Genomic DNA, 19,065 nt, shown 5'->3' on the forward strand with positions numbered 1-19,065 from the left:
ATAGCACCTGGTATAGAACCCAGGTATAGCAACTGGGTTCAGTCCTCCAGCACCACAAAAAAAAAAAAAAAAAAAAAAAAAGAAGAAGAAGAAGGGTTGACCATCTTCTGTGACACCCGAAGTATTACCAGGATGAGCGTGAAATCCTTCTCACTCGGTTTTAAGGAAAGTCCGTAAAGCCCAGTGCCTGCCGCCCTCGTAGTGTGGAGGACTCGTAGCCTCGGGGAGCTGCTCCCTCACTAGCAGTCCACTCACAGGCCTTGAGAAGGACAGTGGCCAGAGGGCAGAGTTTTGACACCACAGGCTCCTGTGAATGTGAGTTGGGACTCGCTGGGAGCCTGCAGTGTGAGCTCCCCCACAGAGTGGGAGCTCAGAGAGCAGGAGAGGACATGCCAGAGGAGCAGCTGTGTGGGCCACTCACCAGCTCCTTTGTTAGCAGGAGTCCGATGCAGCTCAGTAGTGGAGATTTTTTTTTAATGCTTCTTTTGTTCTGTAGCACTGGGGATTGAAACCAGGAGCATTCTACTTCTGAGCTATACCCCAGCCCTATTTTATTTTTTTGTTTTTGAGACAGGATCTCACTAAGTTGCCAGAGAGTCTTACTACATTGCCAGGGTTGGCTAGGAACCTGCAATCCTTCTATCTTAACCTTCCAAATACTGGGATTATAGGTGTGTATCTCCATGCCCAGCCCTTTTGGGGGTACTGGGAATTGAACCTCAGAAGCATTCTACCTCCTATTTGGAACAGGGTTGTACTAGAGCCACACTAAATTGCTGAGGCTGTCCTCGAACCTGTGATTCTTCTGTCTCAGCCTCCCAAGTACTAGGATGAGAAGCATGTACCATCATGCCCAGCTCCTTGTTTTGTTTTTTTATGTGTCAGAGTATTAATCTTCAGAAAACAATTCAGGCTGCAGAGTGGTGTCTGTTCTTGTCCTAACTCAGCTGCATTCTCTTTCCTGTTGATTAGTCCAGGGAGTGGGGCCAGACTCTGGCCAGACATAAGCTGCACGGTGAGTTCTGCTGCTCTCTGGGATACTGAGAAGTGGGAGCTGATTTCCTGCCAGTGTGAGGTTTAGATAATAGAAGATAGACACGGCCTGCTTTTCTGTATCAGGAAGTAGATAATGCAGAAGTAGGATGACAGAGGCCAGCTGGCAGAAATGGTTTTCAGAATGATCAGTAGACTAGGATTGGAGCTGGATGGAAAAAGTCTGATGGAAGTTGTACTCTGAGGTCAGACAAAGGCCTTCTCCGCCCCGCTCCTTCTCCCAGGACTTCCTACTTCAAGCTGCCATCAGTAGCCGAAATACTGAACCCCTGGCTCATCTGGACAGGAAAGTCCCTTCCTCCTCCATATCGTGACCCTCGGCACCAATCTCCTGCCTACATGTTGGTGGATCCTGTTGAATTAAAATTTTGACTCAGCCAGGCATGATGGCGCACACCTATGATCCCAGTACTGGGAGGCTGAGGCAGGAAAACTAGTTTCATGGACAGCCTCAGCAAGTACTCATCAACCTAGTGAGACCCTGTTTCAAAACAAAAATAAAATAGGGTCGAGGCTGTAGATAAAAATAAAATAGGGCTGGGGGTGTAGCATTCTACCTTCAAGCTATACCCCCATCTCTATTTTTAATTCTTTATTTTGAAACAGGGTCTCACCGAGTTGCAAAGGGCCTCACTAAGTAGCTGAGGCTGTCCATGAACCACAGTCCTCCTGTTTCAGCCTCCCCAATGCTGGGATTACAAACGTGCACCACCCTGCCCAGCTGAATAGTATGGTTTTTTGAAATGTAAAGGCTGAAAAAGTATTAATACTAAATTAATGAGTTAGATACAGTGCTAAATATGTGTATAGGTATAAGTAAAATTCTAAAAGTGATCTACCCAAGAAGACCATAAATCTTCCCTTCCTCTATCTCCTTTTATTTCCACCCAGCTGCTGTCCTTCGCATAGCCTTGTTGTAGTCATATATGGCATGTCTCACCAAGTCTTATAGAGCAGGCACTTGAGAGGCTGAGACAAGAGGATCACAGGCTCAAGACCAGCCTCAGCAACATACTGAAACCCTGTTTCAAAATAAAAATAAAAAGGGTGGGGGTGTAGCCCAGAGGTAGAATTCCCCTAGGTTCAGTCCCCAGTTTAAAAAAAAAATTAAATAATTCCAACAGCATAGTGTGGTTACATGAAAAATGATAACAATGAATTAGCAGTGTGTGACTTATTCTTCATAAGTTATGATGTTGTTCAGTGAATACTTGTTCAATTATTGGGAAACTCTTAAGTTTCCAGGAATACTTCAGAGAAGGAATTATACGGGGAATTATACCTTGGGAAGTATGGGGTGAAAAGAAATTCAAGTAGATGTACATAGTCTCTGACATGGTATCGAGGCTGTGCTTTCCCCAAACAGCTTCTTGCTTAAACCTCAGCCACAGTAGAAAGCTCCCTGAAACTGAAGCTGGCATTCTGCATTTGGGAGATTAAGGTAAATCCCTCTGCAGAGCCCAAAGGACGGCATGTCACGTGCAAGTAACCAGAAGAGATGGACAAAAGCCAAATTTAATTACTGAGATGGTTGTGATAATCCCATGTTTTGCATCCAGTTGACAGTCTAGGAAGGGCTCCAATCCAAATGGTATTTTTCCTTTCCCTGAGGGAGCCAAATATTTCCCTATCTCATTCCAGCTGTGTTGAAAAACCTAAAGGAGTTGTTTGTGGTGGTGCACGCTTGTAATCCCAGCATTTGGGAGGCTGAGACCAGAGGATCGTGGTTCGCGGACAGCCTCAGCTACCTAGTGAGGCCCTCTGCAACTTAGTGAGACCCTGTTTCAAAATAAAGAATAAAAAACTGGGTAGGGGGTGTAGCTTGGAGGTTGAATGCCCCTGGTTTCTACCCCCAGACCTGGGGTGGGGGGCACCTAAAGGAAAGCTGTTAATTGAAGTACGTTTGATACAATATACAGAAATATTGTGATTGGCATGAGCAAGGCTCACAGTGGTTGTGCCGGACATAGGAGATCAATTAACAAGATTGAGTTTAGTTTTTAGGAAAGTGCCCAAATACACAGATTTTATTTTGCTTATTCAAATTGTATCCCTTATTACTTCCCCAAGTCTATTTCACATTCCTGAAGAGGATGTTTTGCCTTCTGAATAGGTGTATGAAACAGCAACAGTGAAAGTACTAGCATGTGTCAATGTTGAGTGGCATTAGCCATTGAAATAGGCAGCTAGAAATGTTGTTAAGGGAACTGGAATAGAATTGGTACCGGGAGCCGAGCATGGCGGCATACACTTGTAATACCAGCATTTGGGAGGCTGAGACAGGAGGATCACAGTTCGTGGACAGCCTCAGCTACTTAGTGAGGCCCCTTGCAACTCAGTGAGACCCTGTTTCAAAATAAAGAATTAAAAAATAGGGCTAGGGGTGTAGTTTGGAGGTAGAAAGCCCCTGGGTTCCATCCCCAGTACTGGGGGAAAAAATTGGTACTAGGGAGGCACTGTTGATAATACTGAGCTCACAGGATGATAGCTTGGGCACTGTGAGCCATTATTGGATTCTCAGCTTTGCAGCTTCATGGATCTTTTTCCCCCCAGTGTACTTGGAATTGATTGAATTTTGCAGAATTGACTTACTCTAATCACACTTGCAAGAGATTGATGGATGTGAATTAATTTACAAAATGAATCTTAGTTGACAAGTTACTGAATATTTGCATCAACCACTCAGTACATTTTGTTACTTTGCAATGTCGGTACAGGAAGCAAATAGTAACTTGAAGGTTGTCAAGTGAAAAGGGAGTCAGCAGAGAGGTGGTGAGTGGAAGATAATTTGCAGGATGATCTTATTATTATTAGTTGGCACCATCAAAGTGTGATAGCCCAACTGCTCCTGTAGGAATAGATCTGCCCAGGGCATGAGAACCCTGCCCTGCCCTGGAATCTGCAGATGAGGGTACCATTCACCTTCCCAGGTATGGAGGTGGTGCTTCCTAGATTTACTTTTCTAAACTCTGTGCAAACTCCACACACCCTAGTCTGTCTTCAGACAGCTTAGACATCTTAGGAACTTTTAGTAGTTCACAGTTTTCTTTTCTTTTTTTTTTTCTTTTTCTTTTTTTTGTGTGGGTCTGGGGATGGAATCTAGAGGCATTCTACCTCCGACCTACACCCCCTGCACTATTTTTATTCTTTATTTTGAAACAGAGTCTCACTAAGTTGCAGAGGGCCTCACTAAGTAGCTGAGGCTGTTGGCAAACCACAAGCCTCCTGTCTCAGCCTCCGGAATGCTGGGATTTCAAGCTTGTACCACCACACCCGGCTCCACAGTTTTCTTTTATCCTCAATAAAGTATTAAAGTTCCTGGCCCTATTTTTCTTGATTTTAAAATATGATGCTCAGCTGGGCATGATGGTACTTGGGAGGCTGACACAGAAGGATCACAAGTTCATGGCCAGCCTCAGCTACTTAGTGAGGCTTTTTCTGCAACTTAGTGAGACTCGTTTTCAAAATAATAATAAAAAGTAGGGCTGGGTGTGTAGAATTCCATTGGGTTCCATCCCCAGTACCCGCCCCCCCCACACAAACAAAAAATAAAATATGATGTTCTTTGACTTAAACTGGGGTTATATCTGAATAAACCAATCATAGGTCAAAATGTGTTAAGTCAAAAATTTAATACATAGGCTGGGATTGGTGGCACACACTTGTAATTCCAGTGCTTTAGAGGCTGAGACAGGAGGATTGCACAGGTTCAGAGCCAGCCTTAGCTACGTAAGGCTGTCAGCAACTTAGTGAGACCCTGTTTCCAAATAAAATATAAAATAGGCCTGATGAGTATAGCCCAGAGGTAGAAAAGCCCCTGGGTTCTGCCCTCGGTACCACACACACACACACACACACACACACACACACACACACAAATAAAAAACAAACAATGCATGTAATCTACCAAATGTCATAGTGTAGTGAAGTCTACTGTAAACTGCTCAGAACACTTACATTGCTGTAGTTGGTCAATGTCATCTAACACAATACACAGTCTCTCTTAGAGTACTTAGTATCTTACAATTTATTGAGTAACATACTGAATTTATATAACAAGATAGCTGTGTAGGTATGCTTTTGCACTATCATAAAGTTGAAAAATTGAGTTGAACCATCATAAGTCAGAGATTTCCTGTCTCCTTCCTTTCTTTTTCTTATTGTGGTGTTAGGGATTGAACTCAGGGGCATTCTGCCTCCAAGCTACAACCCCAGCCTACTGTTTATTCTTTATTTTGAAACAGGGTCTCACTGAGTTGCAAAGGGCCTCACTAAGTAGCTGAGGCTGGCTGCGAACTGCGATCCTCCTGTCTCAGCCTCCCAAATGCTGGGATTATAAGCATGAGCCACCACGCTCAGCTTCAAATGACTGTTAAGACATATTATGTTCCCACTGTATGACTGGTACAAGACGAGGCGAATCGGCAATATTCCAAAGGACAGGGTCAGAGTTGGAGGCTATTTTTTGCATAGCATTCAAGCTGCTGCTTGAACACATCCAGCACCAAGGAGTTCTTCCTTACAGAAGATACTTATTTTTAGATAGTTCTGTTGTTAAGATGTAGTGCCAGTCCCTCAGGAAACCTAGTTTGGGGGAGATAATAATTTATATGTGTAAAATAATAGCCAGTAATGCAAAATAGCATTCAATTAAATGATCAGACTATCAGCACTATCTCGTCATGTAAGAATTGAAGGATATCCTTCATCCATACAAGAGAAACTCTTTTTGACAAGTGGAACTCTGTTTATGCTAAATGCTTTCATGTATAATCTCTTTAATTATCACAATAAAAAGGTGGCAGCTGAAAAGGTGGTAGCTCAAGCCTGGCATGGTGGTGCAGGCTTGTTACCGTAGCACTTGGGAGGCTGAGACAGGAGAATCACAGGTTTGTGGCCAGCCTTAGCTTTTTAATGAGGCCCTCCAAAACTTAGACCCTGTTTCACAATACATAATAAAAAATTAGGGCTGCGGGTAGCAGGAAGGTAGAATGCCCCTGGGTTCAATTCCCAGTACCAAAAAGAAAAGGTGGCAGCTCATATTATCATTCTACAGATGTGATAACCAGGCCCGTGTTTGGATAAACTAGGATTCAAACCAGCTCTTTGTGGAAACTGAGGCATGCGTGATTTCCTATACTGCACTGCCTTCTCTCTGCAGTGGGTCCTGTGCTGTACTTTGGAGATTCCTTCAGATAGCTTAAAAAATTATTATTATAATAAATATGTACATGATGTTGAAAATTTTGAAGATTAAAAAATCACCTATAATACCTACCACTCAGAGACAATTGTAGTTACTAATTTGGTTACTAATTTGGCATATTTCTCCCTAGGATTTACACATGTATGTATGCATCTGTATCGTATACGTATATTTACTCATATACATATACATGACTAAACCTTTTTTATGAAATCAGGATTACTATGTGTTTTGTTGTATTTTATTTTTAAAATTTTTTCTTTTTTTGTGGGTATGGAGATGGAACCCAGGGGCATGGGACCCCCGAGCTACATGTCCTGCCCTATTTTTTATTCTTTATTTTGAAACAGGGTCTCACTAAGTTGCGGAGGGCCTCACTAAGTAGCTGAGGCTGTCTGCGAACCACGATCCTCCGGTCTCAGCCTCCTGAATGCTGGGATTACAAGCGTGCGCCACCACTCCCGGCTTTATATTTATTTTATTATTTATTTATTTATTTATTTTTGTGGGTCTGGGGATGGAACCCAGGGGCATTTGACCTCTGAGCTACACCCCCTGTCCTATTTTTTATTCTTTATTTTGAAACCGGGTCTCACTGAGTTGCAGAGGGCCTCACTAAGTAGCTGAGGCTGTCCGCGAACCGCGATCCTCCAGGTCTCAGCCTCCCGAATGCTGGGATTACAAGCGTGCGCCACCACGCCCGGCGTATTTATTTATTTATTTATTTATTTATTTATTTATTTATTTATTTATTGTGGTACTGGGGGTGGAACCCAGAGGCTTTCTACCTCTGGGCTATACTCCTAGACCTATTTTCTATTTTATTTGGAAACAGGGTCTCACTAAGTTGACAAGAGCCTCACTAAGTAGCTGAGGCTGGCTTCGAACCTATGCGATCCTCCTGTCTCAGCTTCCCAAGTGCGGGGATTACAAGCATGCGCCACCACGCCCGGCTTTATATTTTATTTTTATAAAATTTAGTGGCTACTTTTCGCATCATTAAAATTTTCTAAAGTATACTTTAGTGCTTCAAAGAATTCTGTGCTGTGTATGTGTTATACTTTGTGACCAGTATTTAAATCATTAGTGTAAGCTCTTTATGATATTTTGCTGTATCGTACTTCCCTATCATGTTTTGGTAAACATTTTTTGGTGGGAGTACTAGGAATTTAACCCAGGGACAATATATACTTTCAAGCTATACCCCTGGCCCTTTTGTTTTGAGACAGGGTCTCGCTAGGTTGCCGAGTCTCCCTACTTTCTGAGCCTATCCTCAAACCTGTGATCCGCCTGTCTCAGCCTCTAAGTCCTGAGATTACAGATGTGTGCCACCATGCTTGGCTTACACATCTTTAGATAAAAATTTCTATACTTACCTCTGGTGATTTCCTGACAAAATTGTATGTATTTTTTAAGTATAAATGTAACTTTATATGTTGTATGAGAATACTTAGTTTTTTTATTTTTATTATTTTTATTTTTTGGTGGTACTGGGGGTGGAACCCAGTGGCTATTCTACCTCCAGGCTATACTCCCAGACCTATTTTATATTTTATTTGGAAACAGGGTCTCACTAAGTTGCTGAGAGCCTCACTAAGTAGCTGAGGATGGCTTCGAACCTTTGTGATCCTCCTGTCTCAGCCTCCCAAGCACTGGGATTATAAGCTTGCGCCACCACTCCCTACTAGGAATACTTAATTTTAGATATAATCTCCAGGTCTGATTGGTGTCATTGTAAACAATTAAGCCTTTCCTAGTTTGATAGGTAAAAGTAAACTCTCTTTTTTTCTTCTCTTTATCTTTCTTTCTTTCTTTCTTTTTTTTTTTTTTTTTGTTGTTGTTGTTGTACTGGGGATGGAACCCAGGGGCATTCTCCCTCCAAGCGACACCCCAGCCCTATTTTTTTTTCTTATTTTTCATTTTGAAACAGGGTCTCACTGAGTTGTAAAGGGCCTTACTAAGTATCTGGGGCTGGCTTCGAACCTGCTCATCCCCTGTCTCAGCCTCCCAAATGCTGGGATTACAAGCTTGCGCCACTACACCCGGTTCATGTCCCCCACCTCAGTTCTGAGAATGGAATCCAGGGGCATTTGACCTCTGAGCCCACCCCTGCCCTATTTTTATTCTTTTTTTATTTCGAAACAGGGTCTCACTAAGTTGCCAAAGAAGGCCTCACCCAGTAGCTGAGGCTGTCCACGAACTGCAATCCTCTGGTCTCAGCCTCCCGAATGCTGGGATTACAAGCGTGCACCACCACTCCTGGTTCTGGCTCTGCCTCATGATTTTAATTTGCGTGTCTTTGACTACCAGAGAGGATGACTGCATGTTGGAGTTGTCATCTACATGGCTGCCGACCTTGGATCTCCCTCTTACTTTACTAGCCATGATACATGGTGAAGAGAAGGTTAAAAGGCTTCATCTTACTCATAATACATTATTTCATGTCCTATCTTTTGGCAGATCTCTGACATCTACATTAGTGGGGAATCCGGGGACATGTCAGCCAAGGAGAAACTACTCCTGTGGACTCAGAAGGTGACAGCTGGTTATACAGGAATCAAATGCACCAACTTTTCTTCTTGCTGGAGTGATGGGAAAATGTTCAATGCACTTATTCACCGATACAGGTAAGTACAATGGGATTTTAGTGCTTCTAGAAGGGATTCTTCTCATCTGTTGTTTGTAATTAGCTATTATATCATTTCCCTCATTAGCCCAGAATTGGAGCTCTGAATCATTTATTCATTTGAAAAAGAAACACAGATTGCAGTAAGCAAATCAGCAGAAACTTTCTGTCATGGGAAGCCATGCATGGTGGTGCATGTTTGTAATCTCAGTACTTGAGAGGCCGAGACAGGATGATTATAGGTTTGTGGACAGCCTCAGCTACTTAGTGAGGCCCTCTGGAACTCAGGGGGACCTTGTTTTATTTATTTATTTATTTATTTATTTATTTATTTATTTATTTTTATTTATTTATTTTTTTGGTGGTACTGGAGGTGGAACCCAGAGGCTTTCTACCTCCGGGCTATACTCCCAGACCCATTTTATATTTTATTTGGAAACAGGGTCTCACTTAAGTTGCTGAGAGCCTCACTAAGTAGCTGAGGCTGGCTTTGAACCTACGTGATCCTCCTGTCTCAGCCTCCCAAGCGCGGGGATTACAAGCATGCGCCACCACGCCCAGCTAGGGGGACCTTGTTTTAGAATAAAGAATAAATTAGGGCTGGGGGTATAAACTCGGAGGTAGAAAGCTCCTGGGTTCCACCCCCAGTAACACCCAAAAAAAAAAAAAATTCTATCATGGAACTTACCTTCTAGTGGGGAGAACAGGCAATAAAGAAATAAATGCATGCTGTCATATAGTAGCAAGTACGGGAGGATCAAGTGACAGGGGTGTGGTAGTTTGGTCAAGTGTGGCCAGAGGCAGCCTCTATGAGGACACTGGGAGTGAGCCTCTCAGGTTTTGTGTCAGAGCATTCCCATTAGAGGAAAAAGCAAGTGCACGGGCCGAAGCAAGGACTTGATTGACGTGCTTGAGGAGCAGGAGGTGGCTGGGAGTGAGGTGAGTGAGGAAGATAGGAATTTGAATGACACAAATCAGGATTATCGAGCTCTTAGTGGTCATAAACATGCACCAATTTTTATTTAGTACTAGTTCATACCTTTTCCATGAAATCCCATGTAAGTTTAGAATTAGGGAGCACTGGGCTCTTGGTATGTGATTAAAAATGGACTCAGTACCCTTCTAGACCTCCTGCTTTAGAACTCAGTGTTTTTCACTCTTGGATTTTTTTTTTTTTTTTTTGGCATTGGGGATTGAACTCAGGGCATTCTACCCCCAAGCTATACTTCCAGCCCTTTTAAATTTTGTTCTTGAAACAAAGTCCAGCTAGGTTGCTGAAAGTCTTGATATACTGCTCAGCCACCCAAGTACTGGCATTATAGGTGTGTACCACCCCCAGCCTCTTGTGTGTGTGTGTGTGTGTGTGTGTGTGTGTGTGTGTGTGTGTGTGTGTGCACGCGCGTGCGCATGTGCACTCGTGTGATATGTAGCTGATGGCCTTTCATGTGCCTTGGTGGACTTTTGCAGACCTGATCTGGTAGATATGGAGAGAGTGCAAATCCAGAGTAACCGTGAGAATCTGGAGCAGGCCTTTGAAGTAGCAGAAAGGCTGGGGGTCACCCGGTTGCTGGATGCAGAAGGTGAGTTTCCTGAACTTGAGTATGTTTGGCATAGATTTATTGTTCCTTTTCCTAGCAGGTTTCTTTATTCTGACTAAGAAATTTCTTGTTTATTCTCTCAGATGTGGATGTGCCATCTCCAGATGAAAAGTCTGTAATCACTTATGTGTCTTCAATTTATGATGCCTTCCCGAAAGTCCCTGAGGGTGGAGAAGGGATCAGTGCTACGGTAAAGAACACTCCTGGGTAATCTCTGACCTGGGCTGTTTGACCGGGATGCCTTGGCCGGACAGTGTTGGCTTAGTTCTCCTTGTATGCAGGGCCACTTGGTCCACTCTCTTTATGGGCCTTGTCCTTGATTCCTGGGAACGAGCCCCAGTGCTACTGATATTGCACCATCTAGCACAGAGCATTTGGTGCTGAACAAAGAGCGCCCTCCTCATCCGGCTGTGGTTTAGGATGAGGCAGTGTTTTCTCAGCCACGGATACCATCTTCATTGGGCATATCCTGAATCTTTCTGAGTACTTGTTAGTAGTCGTTTGCAAGCTTTCTGGATGTCAGGATGTTGGCTGCCAGCCCGAGTGACCTTTAGGAGCTTTGAAGCTGGGTCTGTGAGCATTAATCCGAGCGGCTGTCCAGGCCATTAGAGGGAAAGGACTTTACATGGCTCGGGAAGGCCCGAGCCACTTTCTCCTGTGCTTATTCTGGATATTGTTAATTGGCTATGTGGTATCTACCTTCTGGCAACAGGAAGTGGACTCCAAGTGGCAAGAATACCAAAGCCGAGTGGACTCCCTCATTCCCTGGATCAAGCAGCACATAATACTGATGTCAGATAAATCTTTTCCCCAGAACCCTGTTGAACTAAAGGTAAAGTCATGGACTTCAGTTATTTTTATAAGTTTTTTCCTGGGGAGCAAGCCTCAGAGCTTGTTGCTGTTGACTCTGGGTGAGGTAGTGAGAAAAATTGGGCCCTATTGCTTGCATCCATTCATTCATCAATATTAATTTTATAGGCACTTTATAACCAATATATACACTTCAAAGAAACAGAAATTCTGGCCAAGGAGAGAGAAAAAGGAAGAATCGAGGAGTTGTATAAATTACTAGAGGTAAGGAAACTTACCTTGATTAAGACTTGAAGTTTGCTGGTTTTCCTTCTTGTTGCTTCCCTATTAGACAGATTCCCTGTGTATTCTCCCCAGCCTCCATTAATAGCAGTACTCACAGTGTGGTGTTGAAAATTTATGGTAAAGAGGTGGTACCAGTCATCTGCATCTTAAAAAGGACTTACTTCTGGGCTTGGAGACTCTTGCCTGTAATCCCAGTACTTGGGAGGTTAAGATTGGAGGATCACAGGTTTGAAGCTAGCCTGGGCAATTTAGTGAGACTCTCAGCAACCTAGTGAGACCCTGTTTCAAAAAAGAAAAAGAAAAAAAAAAAAGATTGAGAGTGTATCTGAAAAGTGACATACATTTATTCAGAAATTTTGAAGTTTTGTGGATGAATTTTTTTTTTTACTTCTTAGAGGAAGCTAAATATTTCCTTAGGATGAAAAGACTCCCATTCACATTTTGATTCCTAGAGAATTTGAAGCTGTAGAGATGGGCATTTAATTTGCCAGACTGCAGATTATTGAGAAGACAGGAAGATTTGTAGAAAGTATAGAATAAACAGAAATATTTATAGCAGATAGTCTCTTTGTTTTAGAGGTGAGGTGCCGATAAATATTTGATTTTTTTTTCTGGTAGTAGATAGTGGGGAATATTGCTGATTGGCTAGGTAAAGAAGCAAGAAGTGAAGTATAATGAATAAATCAAACTAGACATGGTGGTGCACACCTGTTACCTGGGGAGCTGAGACAAGAGGGTCACAAGTTCCAGGGCAGCTTTAGTAACTTAGTATGAGACCTTGTTTCAAAATTAAAAAATAGGAGCTGGTCGTGGTGGCGCACGATTGTAATCCCAGCATTCGGGAGGCTGAGACAGGAGGCTCACAGTTTGTGGCCAGCCTCAGCTACTTAGTAAGGACCTCTGCATCTTAGTGAGACCACGTTTCATTCAAATAAATAATAATTTAAAAAAATAGGGTAGGGGGTATAGCTCAGAGGTAGAATGCCTCTGGGTTCTATCCTCAGACCCACACACACACAAAAATAGAGCTGGGGGTATAGCTCAAAGGTAGAATGCCCTTGGGCTCAGTCCCCAATAACCCCCCCCCCCATACACACACAGAATAAATGAAAATGGGCCTGAGGGCATGCTGTGGTTTTGGACTGAAAAGTATCTCTTTTAGGTGTGGATTGAATTTGGCAGAATTAAGCTGCCTCAAGGTTATCACCCTAATGATGTGGAAGAAGAGTGGGGGAAGCTCATCATTGAGATGCTAGAGCGAGAGAAGTCCCTCCGGCCGGCTGTAGAGAGGTGAGTCTTTTCTCCTGGGGGGTCTGACAGTCCTGACTGGCTTGTGTTGAGCCTTGCACTTGACTATGCCTTTTATCTTATTTTAGGCTGGAATTGCTGCTACAAATTGCAAACAAAATCCAGAATGGTGCTTTGAACTGTGAAGAAAAACTGACACTAGCTAAGAATACACTGCAGGCTGTAAGTCTGTTTTGCCCCATTTTTTCTGTCACTTGTTTTCTACTTCTTACCCCTGCTCTGATGGTCAGAAGTTAACAGTTTAGGAATTCAGCTGTGTGACTTGCTTTTTCTCAGAAGTGCAGCAAGCCCTTGGACTCCTCATCCTCATTGGTGGGAGCAAGAAGGTTTTCGACCCTGACTCTCTCCCTCTGTCACAGGATGCTGCTCACCTGGAATCAGGACAGCCGGTACAGTGTGAATCAGATGTCATCATGTACATTCAGGAGTGTGAAGGTCTCATCAGGCAGCTGCAGGTGGACCTCCAGATCCTACGGGATGAGAATTACTACCAGCTAGAAGAGCTGGCCTTTAGGTAAGGACAAAGGGCTCACGCAGAGGGCTTGCTTACTGCTGAGGCTCACCCACCAAGAGCAGGTCAAGAGCACTGAACCCTATAACTTGGACCTTAGAGGTCAGTGTCTCGATGGAGATACTGCGTGTACATACTTTGGGTAGGAAAATTCTCATGGTAGAGAACATCATTTCCCCTTATTGTAGGACCTTCCCACCAAATGCCTGTAGGACTCCCCTAGTCATTGTGGCATCTTATAATATCCCTACCTATTTCAGAGTGGCTACAGGAATGTGATAGTATGCCTGGCCTAGAAACACTGGTGATCCAGTGCACTAATTTTTATAGAGGAGAAAACTGAGACCCCAAAAGGGGATGAGGACTGTCTAACACCACATGGCAATCTCGTTGTTTATTCTATTATACCTTCCAGGAGTTATATAAATAGATATCGATTTGCTTCCTTCCAATTAGCAGTATAATTTTTGGCACTTGCCTTGAAGACAACTCCAAATTAGATGAAGATGTTAAAATAGCACCTTGTATTCATATAACACTTCTCAAAACACTTTTCCCGTTATGATCTCATTTTTTTATTTTTACCACATTCTTGTCGAATGAATAATGAAGATTTTATTTTAAGTACATTATAGATTTGAGACCCTTCATGTTTTGTTCTCTTCCTTTTCAGGGTCATGCGCTTGCAGGATGAGCTGGTCACCTTGCGTCTGGAGTGTACAAACCTGTACCGAAAGGGCCATTTCACATCACTTGAATTAGCTCCACCCTCTACTTTAACCACTACTCACCCGAGAGCAGAACCTCTGACCAAGGCAACCCATTCTTCTTCTACCTCCTGGTTCCGAAAGCCCATGACTAGGGCTGAACTCGTGTCTCTCTCCTCCTCTGAAGATGAAGGCAATCTCCGATTTGTATATGAATTACTGTCTTGGGTAGAAGAGATGCAGGTGGGTGTATGTCTCAATCTAGTGTTACTGGATCCAGCAGCTTGTCCAAGAGGACCAGGTTGCTTTATGTCCCTGGTACACATTCCCTTATTATTGATTCTGCCTAGACCTAAGGTCCTTTTTTCTTAAATCTTAAGTGGATAGTGTCAATATAAATCTTTACAATCCGTACTGAAGAGCGTAGACTATTCTCACTTGAAACCCTTTGGGAATCAGTTCCCCTCAGCTAACTGTGCCTCAAGTGGGAGCTTGTGGAGAAAACTGCGATTTCTTTAAATCTCAGTTATATTTTCTGATATCCTCAGTTGCAAGGGCATTTATTATTCACTCGTCGTTGGTCGTAACTCTTAAGCTTAAGCAAGGCTGCCGTGCTTCAGTTTCAGGGGCACTATTATATTCTAGAATAACACTTCAGATTCGATTTTGTCCTTATTCTTTTAATTTTTTTGTTTTATCTTAAATTCTTCCTATTCCCAAATAATGGGTTCCCGTTTACCGATACATAAAAATACCCCACAAAACACTGTTTTAAAATTATCTTCCAGTGGTTAATAGTTGATATCATGAATGAAGCTAAATATTTTCAGATATTTCTTTCTTATATCTTTTCTGATCCCCACCCCCACCCCGCAGGTCTGGGGATGGAACCCAGGGGCATTCAACCTTCAACCCCCTATTTTTTATTCTTTATTTTGAAACAGGGTCTCACTAAGTTACGGAGGGTCTCACTAAGTAGCTGAGGCTGTCTGCAGACCGCGATCCTCCGGTCTCAGCCTCCTCAATGCTGGGATTACAAGCGTGCACCACCACGCCCAGCTCTCTTCTGATTGTTAAATTAAGATACTCTGTAAAAGGAAATGTTTTAATTAAAAAGTTCAGCATTCCAGCCTGTAAAGACCTCTTTCTGGTTGATAAACTCGAGGCTGTATTCCCACGTGCAGCTGCAGAAGGCTGGCCTCACTGCTGTAGTGGGTGGGCTTTTTTCTCTGGCTCCTTGGGTATGATGATGATGGCATGTTTTCCTGTAACAGGCTATGGACAGATGGGGATGGTTAGATGTTTTTGTGCCCAAACTTCTACCCCTGACTACCTTGTTTAAACATTGATTCTGGCCACTTTCTTTTCCTGTCAACTCAGAAAAATTATGACATTCCTGGTTTTTGTTTTGTTTTGTTTTGGTTTTGGTTTTTGTTCTCAGATGAAACTGGAGCGAGCAGAGTGGGGCAATGACTTGCCCAGCGTGGAGTTGCAGCTAGAAGCACAGCAGCACATCCATACCAGTGTCGAAGAACTGGGCTCAAGTGTCAAAGAGGCCAGGTTATATGAGGTGCGTGGATTTAGAGTTCAGATTATGGGAGGGAGGAAAATACAGTGGGGAATGGGACTGTATGCTCAAGGCAGCTAAGGGAAAGGGGACTAACATTCATCAGTACTCATGATCAGTACTAGCACTTTGCAACAAATTTCTTCTTAGCCCTTAAAATACCATTGTAAGTATTTTTATTAACTTACTCCTTTGTAGAAAAAAAGAGAAAAGCGGTACTGGAAACTAGGGTCAAAATTAGTGTCATTAGGCGTGGTGTTGTAATCTCAGTACTTGGGAGGCTGAGACAGGAGGATTACTGGTTCAAAGCCAGCCTCAGAAAATTTAGCAATACTTTTAGAACCCAATGAGACTCTGTTTCAAAATAAAGAATAAAAAGTAGGCCTGAGGTTATAGCTCGGTGGTAGAATGCCCCTGGGTTCAATCCCCAGTACCAAAAAAAAAAAAAAAAAAAACCACACACACACAATAAAATAAAATTGGGCTGAAGGTATAGTTCAGAGGTAGAATACCTCTGGCTTCAATTCCTGGTACCAAAAAAGAAACAAAACAAAAAAAAAAACTCAATAAAATTGGGCTGAAGGACTTTCGGGAAGATGGCGACCGAGAAAAGCGGGGCTTAAGAGCCCCGCTAACAACCAGTCTCCATTACCACAAAATCAGCGCCTTTCGTAGCCAGAAAACACCATCACCAGAGAAAAAAAAAAATCACCAGGCTCCAGAGAGAAAGCAGACTGAGAACAGAGCCACAGACGCGGCAGCAGCGCTTTACTGCCGGCGGCAGCGGGGAGTTCACCGGACGGCTACAGCAAGCCAAGGTGAGCCACTGCAGAACAGCCAGGCGGGATTTCTCGGCGCAAAGAGCATCTAAAGCTCACAGTGGCTGAGCTCAGCACACGCTGCAGGGATTCAGAGTGGAAATCAAAACCAAGAAGAAAAACACCAGCCCCACGGCCGAGGGTGTAGCAGTGGCGCCATATTGCCACCGGCGGCAGCAGCAGCGAATTCAGCGAAGCCAGTACAGCTACATCTGCGTACTCAAGAACAGTGAGTCAAATTGCGGGCCACAGAGGAGAAATCCCAGTACTGTACTCCCTGGGACTTGACCCAGTGGAGGAGGAGCGGTGGCAGAGATATCACACCATAGGAGAACGTGCAACCTGGCACCCCCCACAATCTAAAGCAGCCTCTATCGACTCTCTGGGTCGGAGACTCTGTGATACAACCCAGTAAAGGAGTAGTGGGGTCTGAGATACTACTGACTCGAGATCCAGAACACCTTAAGTGAAGTCATAGTGACCCAAGGGAAGAACCCAGAGAAGGCACAAACTTCCAAAATCATGGGAAAGAGGAATAACAATGGAGCAATGAATGCCCACAACCCCACAACATCAGAACTCAATAAAACAGAAAATCAGAGATTTCTAGAAGATCAAATCAGGAAAATATCTGTAGAAATAATAGAGGTGCTTCGAAAAGAACTCAGAGAGAGCCAAAAGGAGATAAAGGATGCAATTAATGAAGTAAAGGCCTCAATTCAAAGCACAAACAACCGATTAGAACACATGGAGAACAGAATCTCGCTCTTAGAAGATGATCATTCCAAAAATGAACGCATAGTTTCTAATCTAGAAAAAAATATCCGACAGCAGGAATCTGATATTGAAGAAATATGGGCCCATTTTAAGAGAGCTAACCTAAGAATAATTGGAATAGAGGAGGGAAAAGAAAGTGAAACCAAAGGGATCAACAATCTCTTCAAGGAAGTAATAGCAGAAAATTTTCCAGACATAAAGCAAGAGGTTGATACGCAGGTCCAGGAAACTTATAGAACTCCCTTTAGACAGGATCGGAGAAGAGTATCCCCACGCCACATAATTGTCAAAATGACCAATGTGGAAGCCAAGCAGAGAATCTTAAAGGCAACAAAAGCAAAGGGCCAAGTGACATTCAGAGGCAAACCAATTAGAATCACTCCAGACTACCCCAACCAAGTTATGAGAGCCAGAAGAGCTTGGAGTAACATATTCCCAATTCTGAAAGAAAACAACTTCCAGCCAAAAATTTCCTACCCAGCAAAACTTTCTATCAAATTAGATGGAGAAATAAGAAGCTTCCATGACAAACAGAAACTGAAGGAATTTATGTCTTCAAAACCAGCACTAGAGAAAATACTCAAAGAGATTAACTACAAAGAAGAAATAGGTAACGCACACCAGAACTAGAGAAACAAGATTTTCCATCCAACAGACAACTAAGATTGGTTATCTGTGGAGATTCATTATTTATGTTAGTCTTTTACCTATCTCTAAATTGTATTGTTTGCCTTTATTGTTGTTAATTTTTAGGATTTCTAGTTGGAATATTAATATACCTTCAGATATAGCATATGTGAAATATTTTATCCCATTCTATTAGTAACAGTTAACTCTGTTTACATTGTCTTTGGATATACAATATTTTTTAGGGAGTTTGTATACTCTTCTGTTGCCTGTGCCATTGAAATCATATCCAAGAAATCACTGCCAATTTCAATGTTGTGAGGTTTTATGACCCAGATTTTCTCCTAAAAGTTTATAGTCTTAAGATTTATATTTAGGTCTTTTATCTATTTTGAGTTAATATTTGTATATGGGATTAGGTAAGGGTCCAATTTTATTCTTTTCCATGTAATTATTATTTTTCAACAATATTTAGTTAAAAGATTATTATTTCTACCACCAAATGTTCGTGGACACCTTGTCAAAAATAACTTGACAATATAGGGAAGAATTTAGCTCTAGGCTTTTATTTAACTCCAATGGTTTATATATCTGCCTTTAGAATAGTACTACACTGTTTCAATTATTGTAGCTTTATATGGTTTGAAATCAGAAAATATATATCTTCTAGCTTTGTTCTTTTTCAAGATTGTTTTGGGTATCTAGAGTCCATATTCCATATTAGGATAGATTTTTTTTCTGAAAAATAAATATATAAATATATGATAGTTTCACCTAAAAAAATAGAAAAAAAAATATTCTCTGGTAAGAAAGAAAGTAAAAAGAAATATTGAAATGTTATCTTTAAGTCATCAAAAGCTTGGTATCAGACAAATGAAACTGTTATGTGAGATTATCATTTTTAATTTTGGATAAATTGCTATAATACTAGATGTCAACCACTAAGCCAAGCATGGGAGGGAGGGATGGGGAGAGAATGGGGTGGGGATCGGGTGGGGGCTGACTGGGCGATGTGTGCATGTATGTCTACAAAAGTTTGTATCCCACTATGATGTATGAATACAGTGCACCAATAAAAAAAAAGGAAAAAAAATTTAAAAAAAAAGATTTATGAGCAACTTATAAAAAAAAATTGGGCTGAAGGTATAGTTCAGAGGTAGAATACCCCTCTG

At 42.3% G+C, this 19,065-nt stretch overlaps 1 protein-coding gene across 3 annotated transcripts in view; it reads left to right on the forward strand.

The window, feature by feature from the left end:
* MACF1 (microtubule actin crosslinking factor 1) overlaps positions 1-19,065 on the forward strand; it is a gene marked incomplete at both ends in the record, with an annotated part of 419,220 nt that overhangs the window by 180,276 nt on the left and 219,879 nt on the right. For all 3 annotated transcript variants that reach the window (XM_080692742.1, XM_080692743.1, XM_080692741.1), the window contains 10 exons: positions 8,720-8,886; positions 10,353-10,465; positions 10,567-10,673; positions 11,196-11,315; positions 11,462-11,557; positions 12,741-12,868; positions 12,955-13,048; positions 13,246-13,400; positions 14,071-14,347; positions 15,546-15,674. In XM_080692742.1, the coding sequence (XP_080548868.1) occupies positions 8,720-8,886; positions 10,353-10,465; positions 10,567-10,673; positions 11,196-11,315; positions 11,462-11,557; positions 12,741-12,868; positions 12,955-13,048; positions 13,246-13,400; positions 14,071-14,347; positions 15,546-15,674 (1,386 nt within the window). The remainder of the gene's footprint in view (positions 1-8,719; positions 8,887-10,352; positions 10,466-10,566; positions 10,674-11,195; positions 11,316-11,461; positions 11,558-12,740; positions 12,869-12,954; positions 13,049-13,245; positions 13,401-14,070; positions 14,348-15,545; positions 15,675-19,065) is intronic.

This window comes from Muscardinus avellanarius (assembly GCF_963383645.1).
Source record: "Muscardinus avellanarius genome assembly, chromosome: 3".
Lineage (NCBI taxonomy): Eukaryota > Metazoa > Chordata > Mammalia > Rodentia > Gliridae > Muscardinus > Muscardinus avellanarius.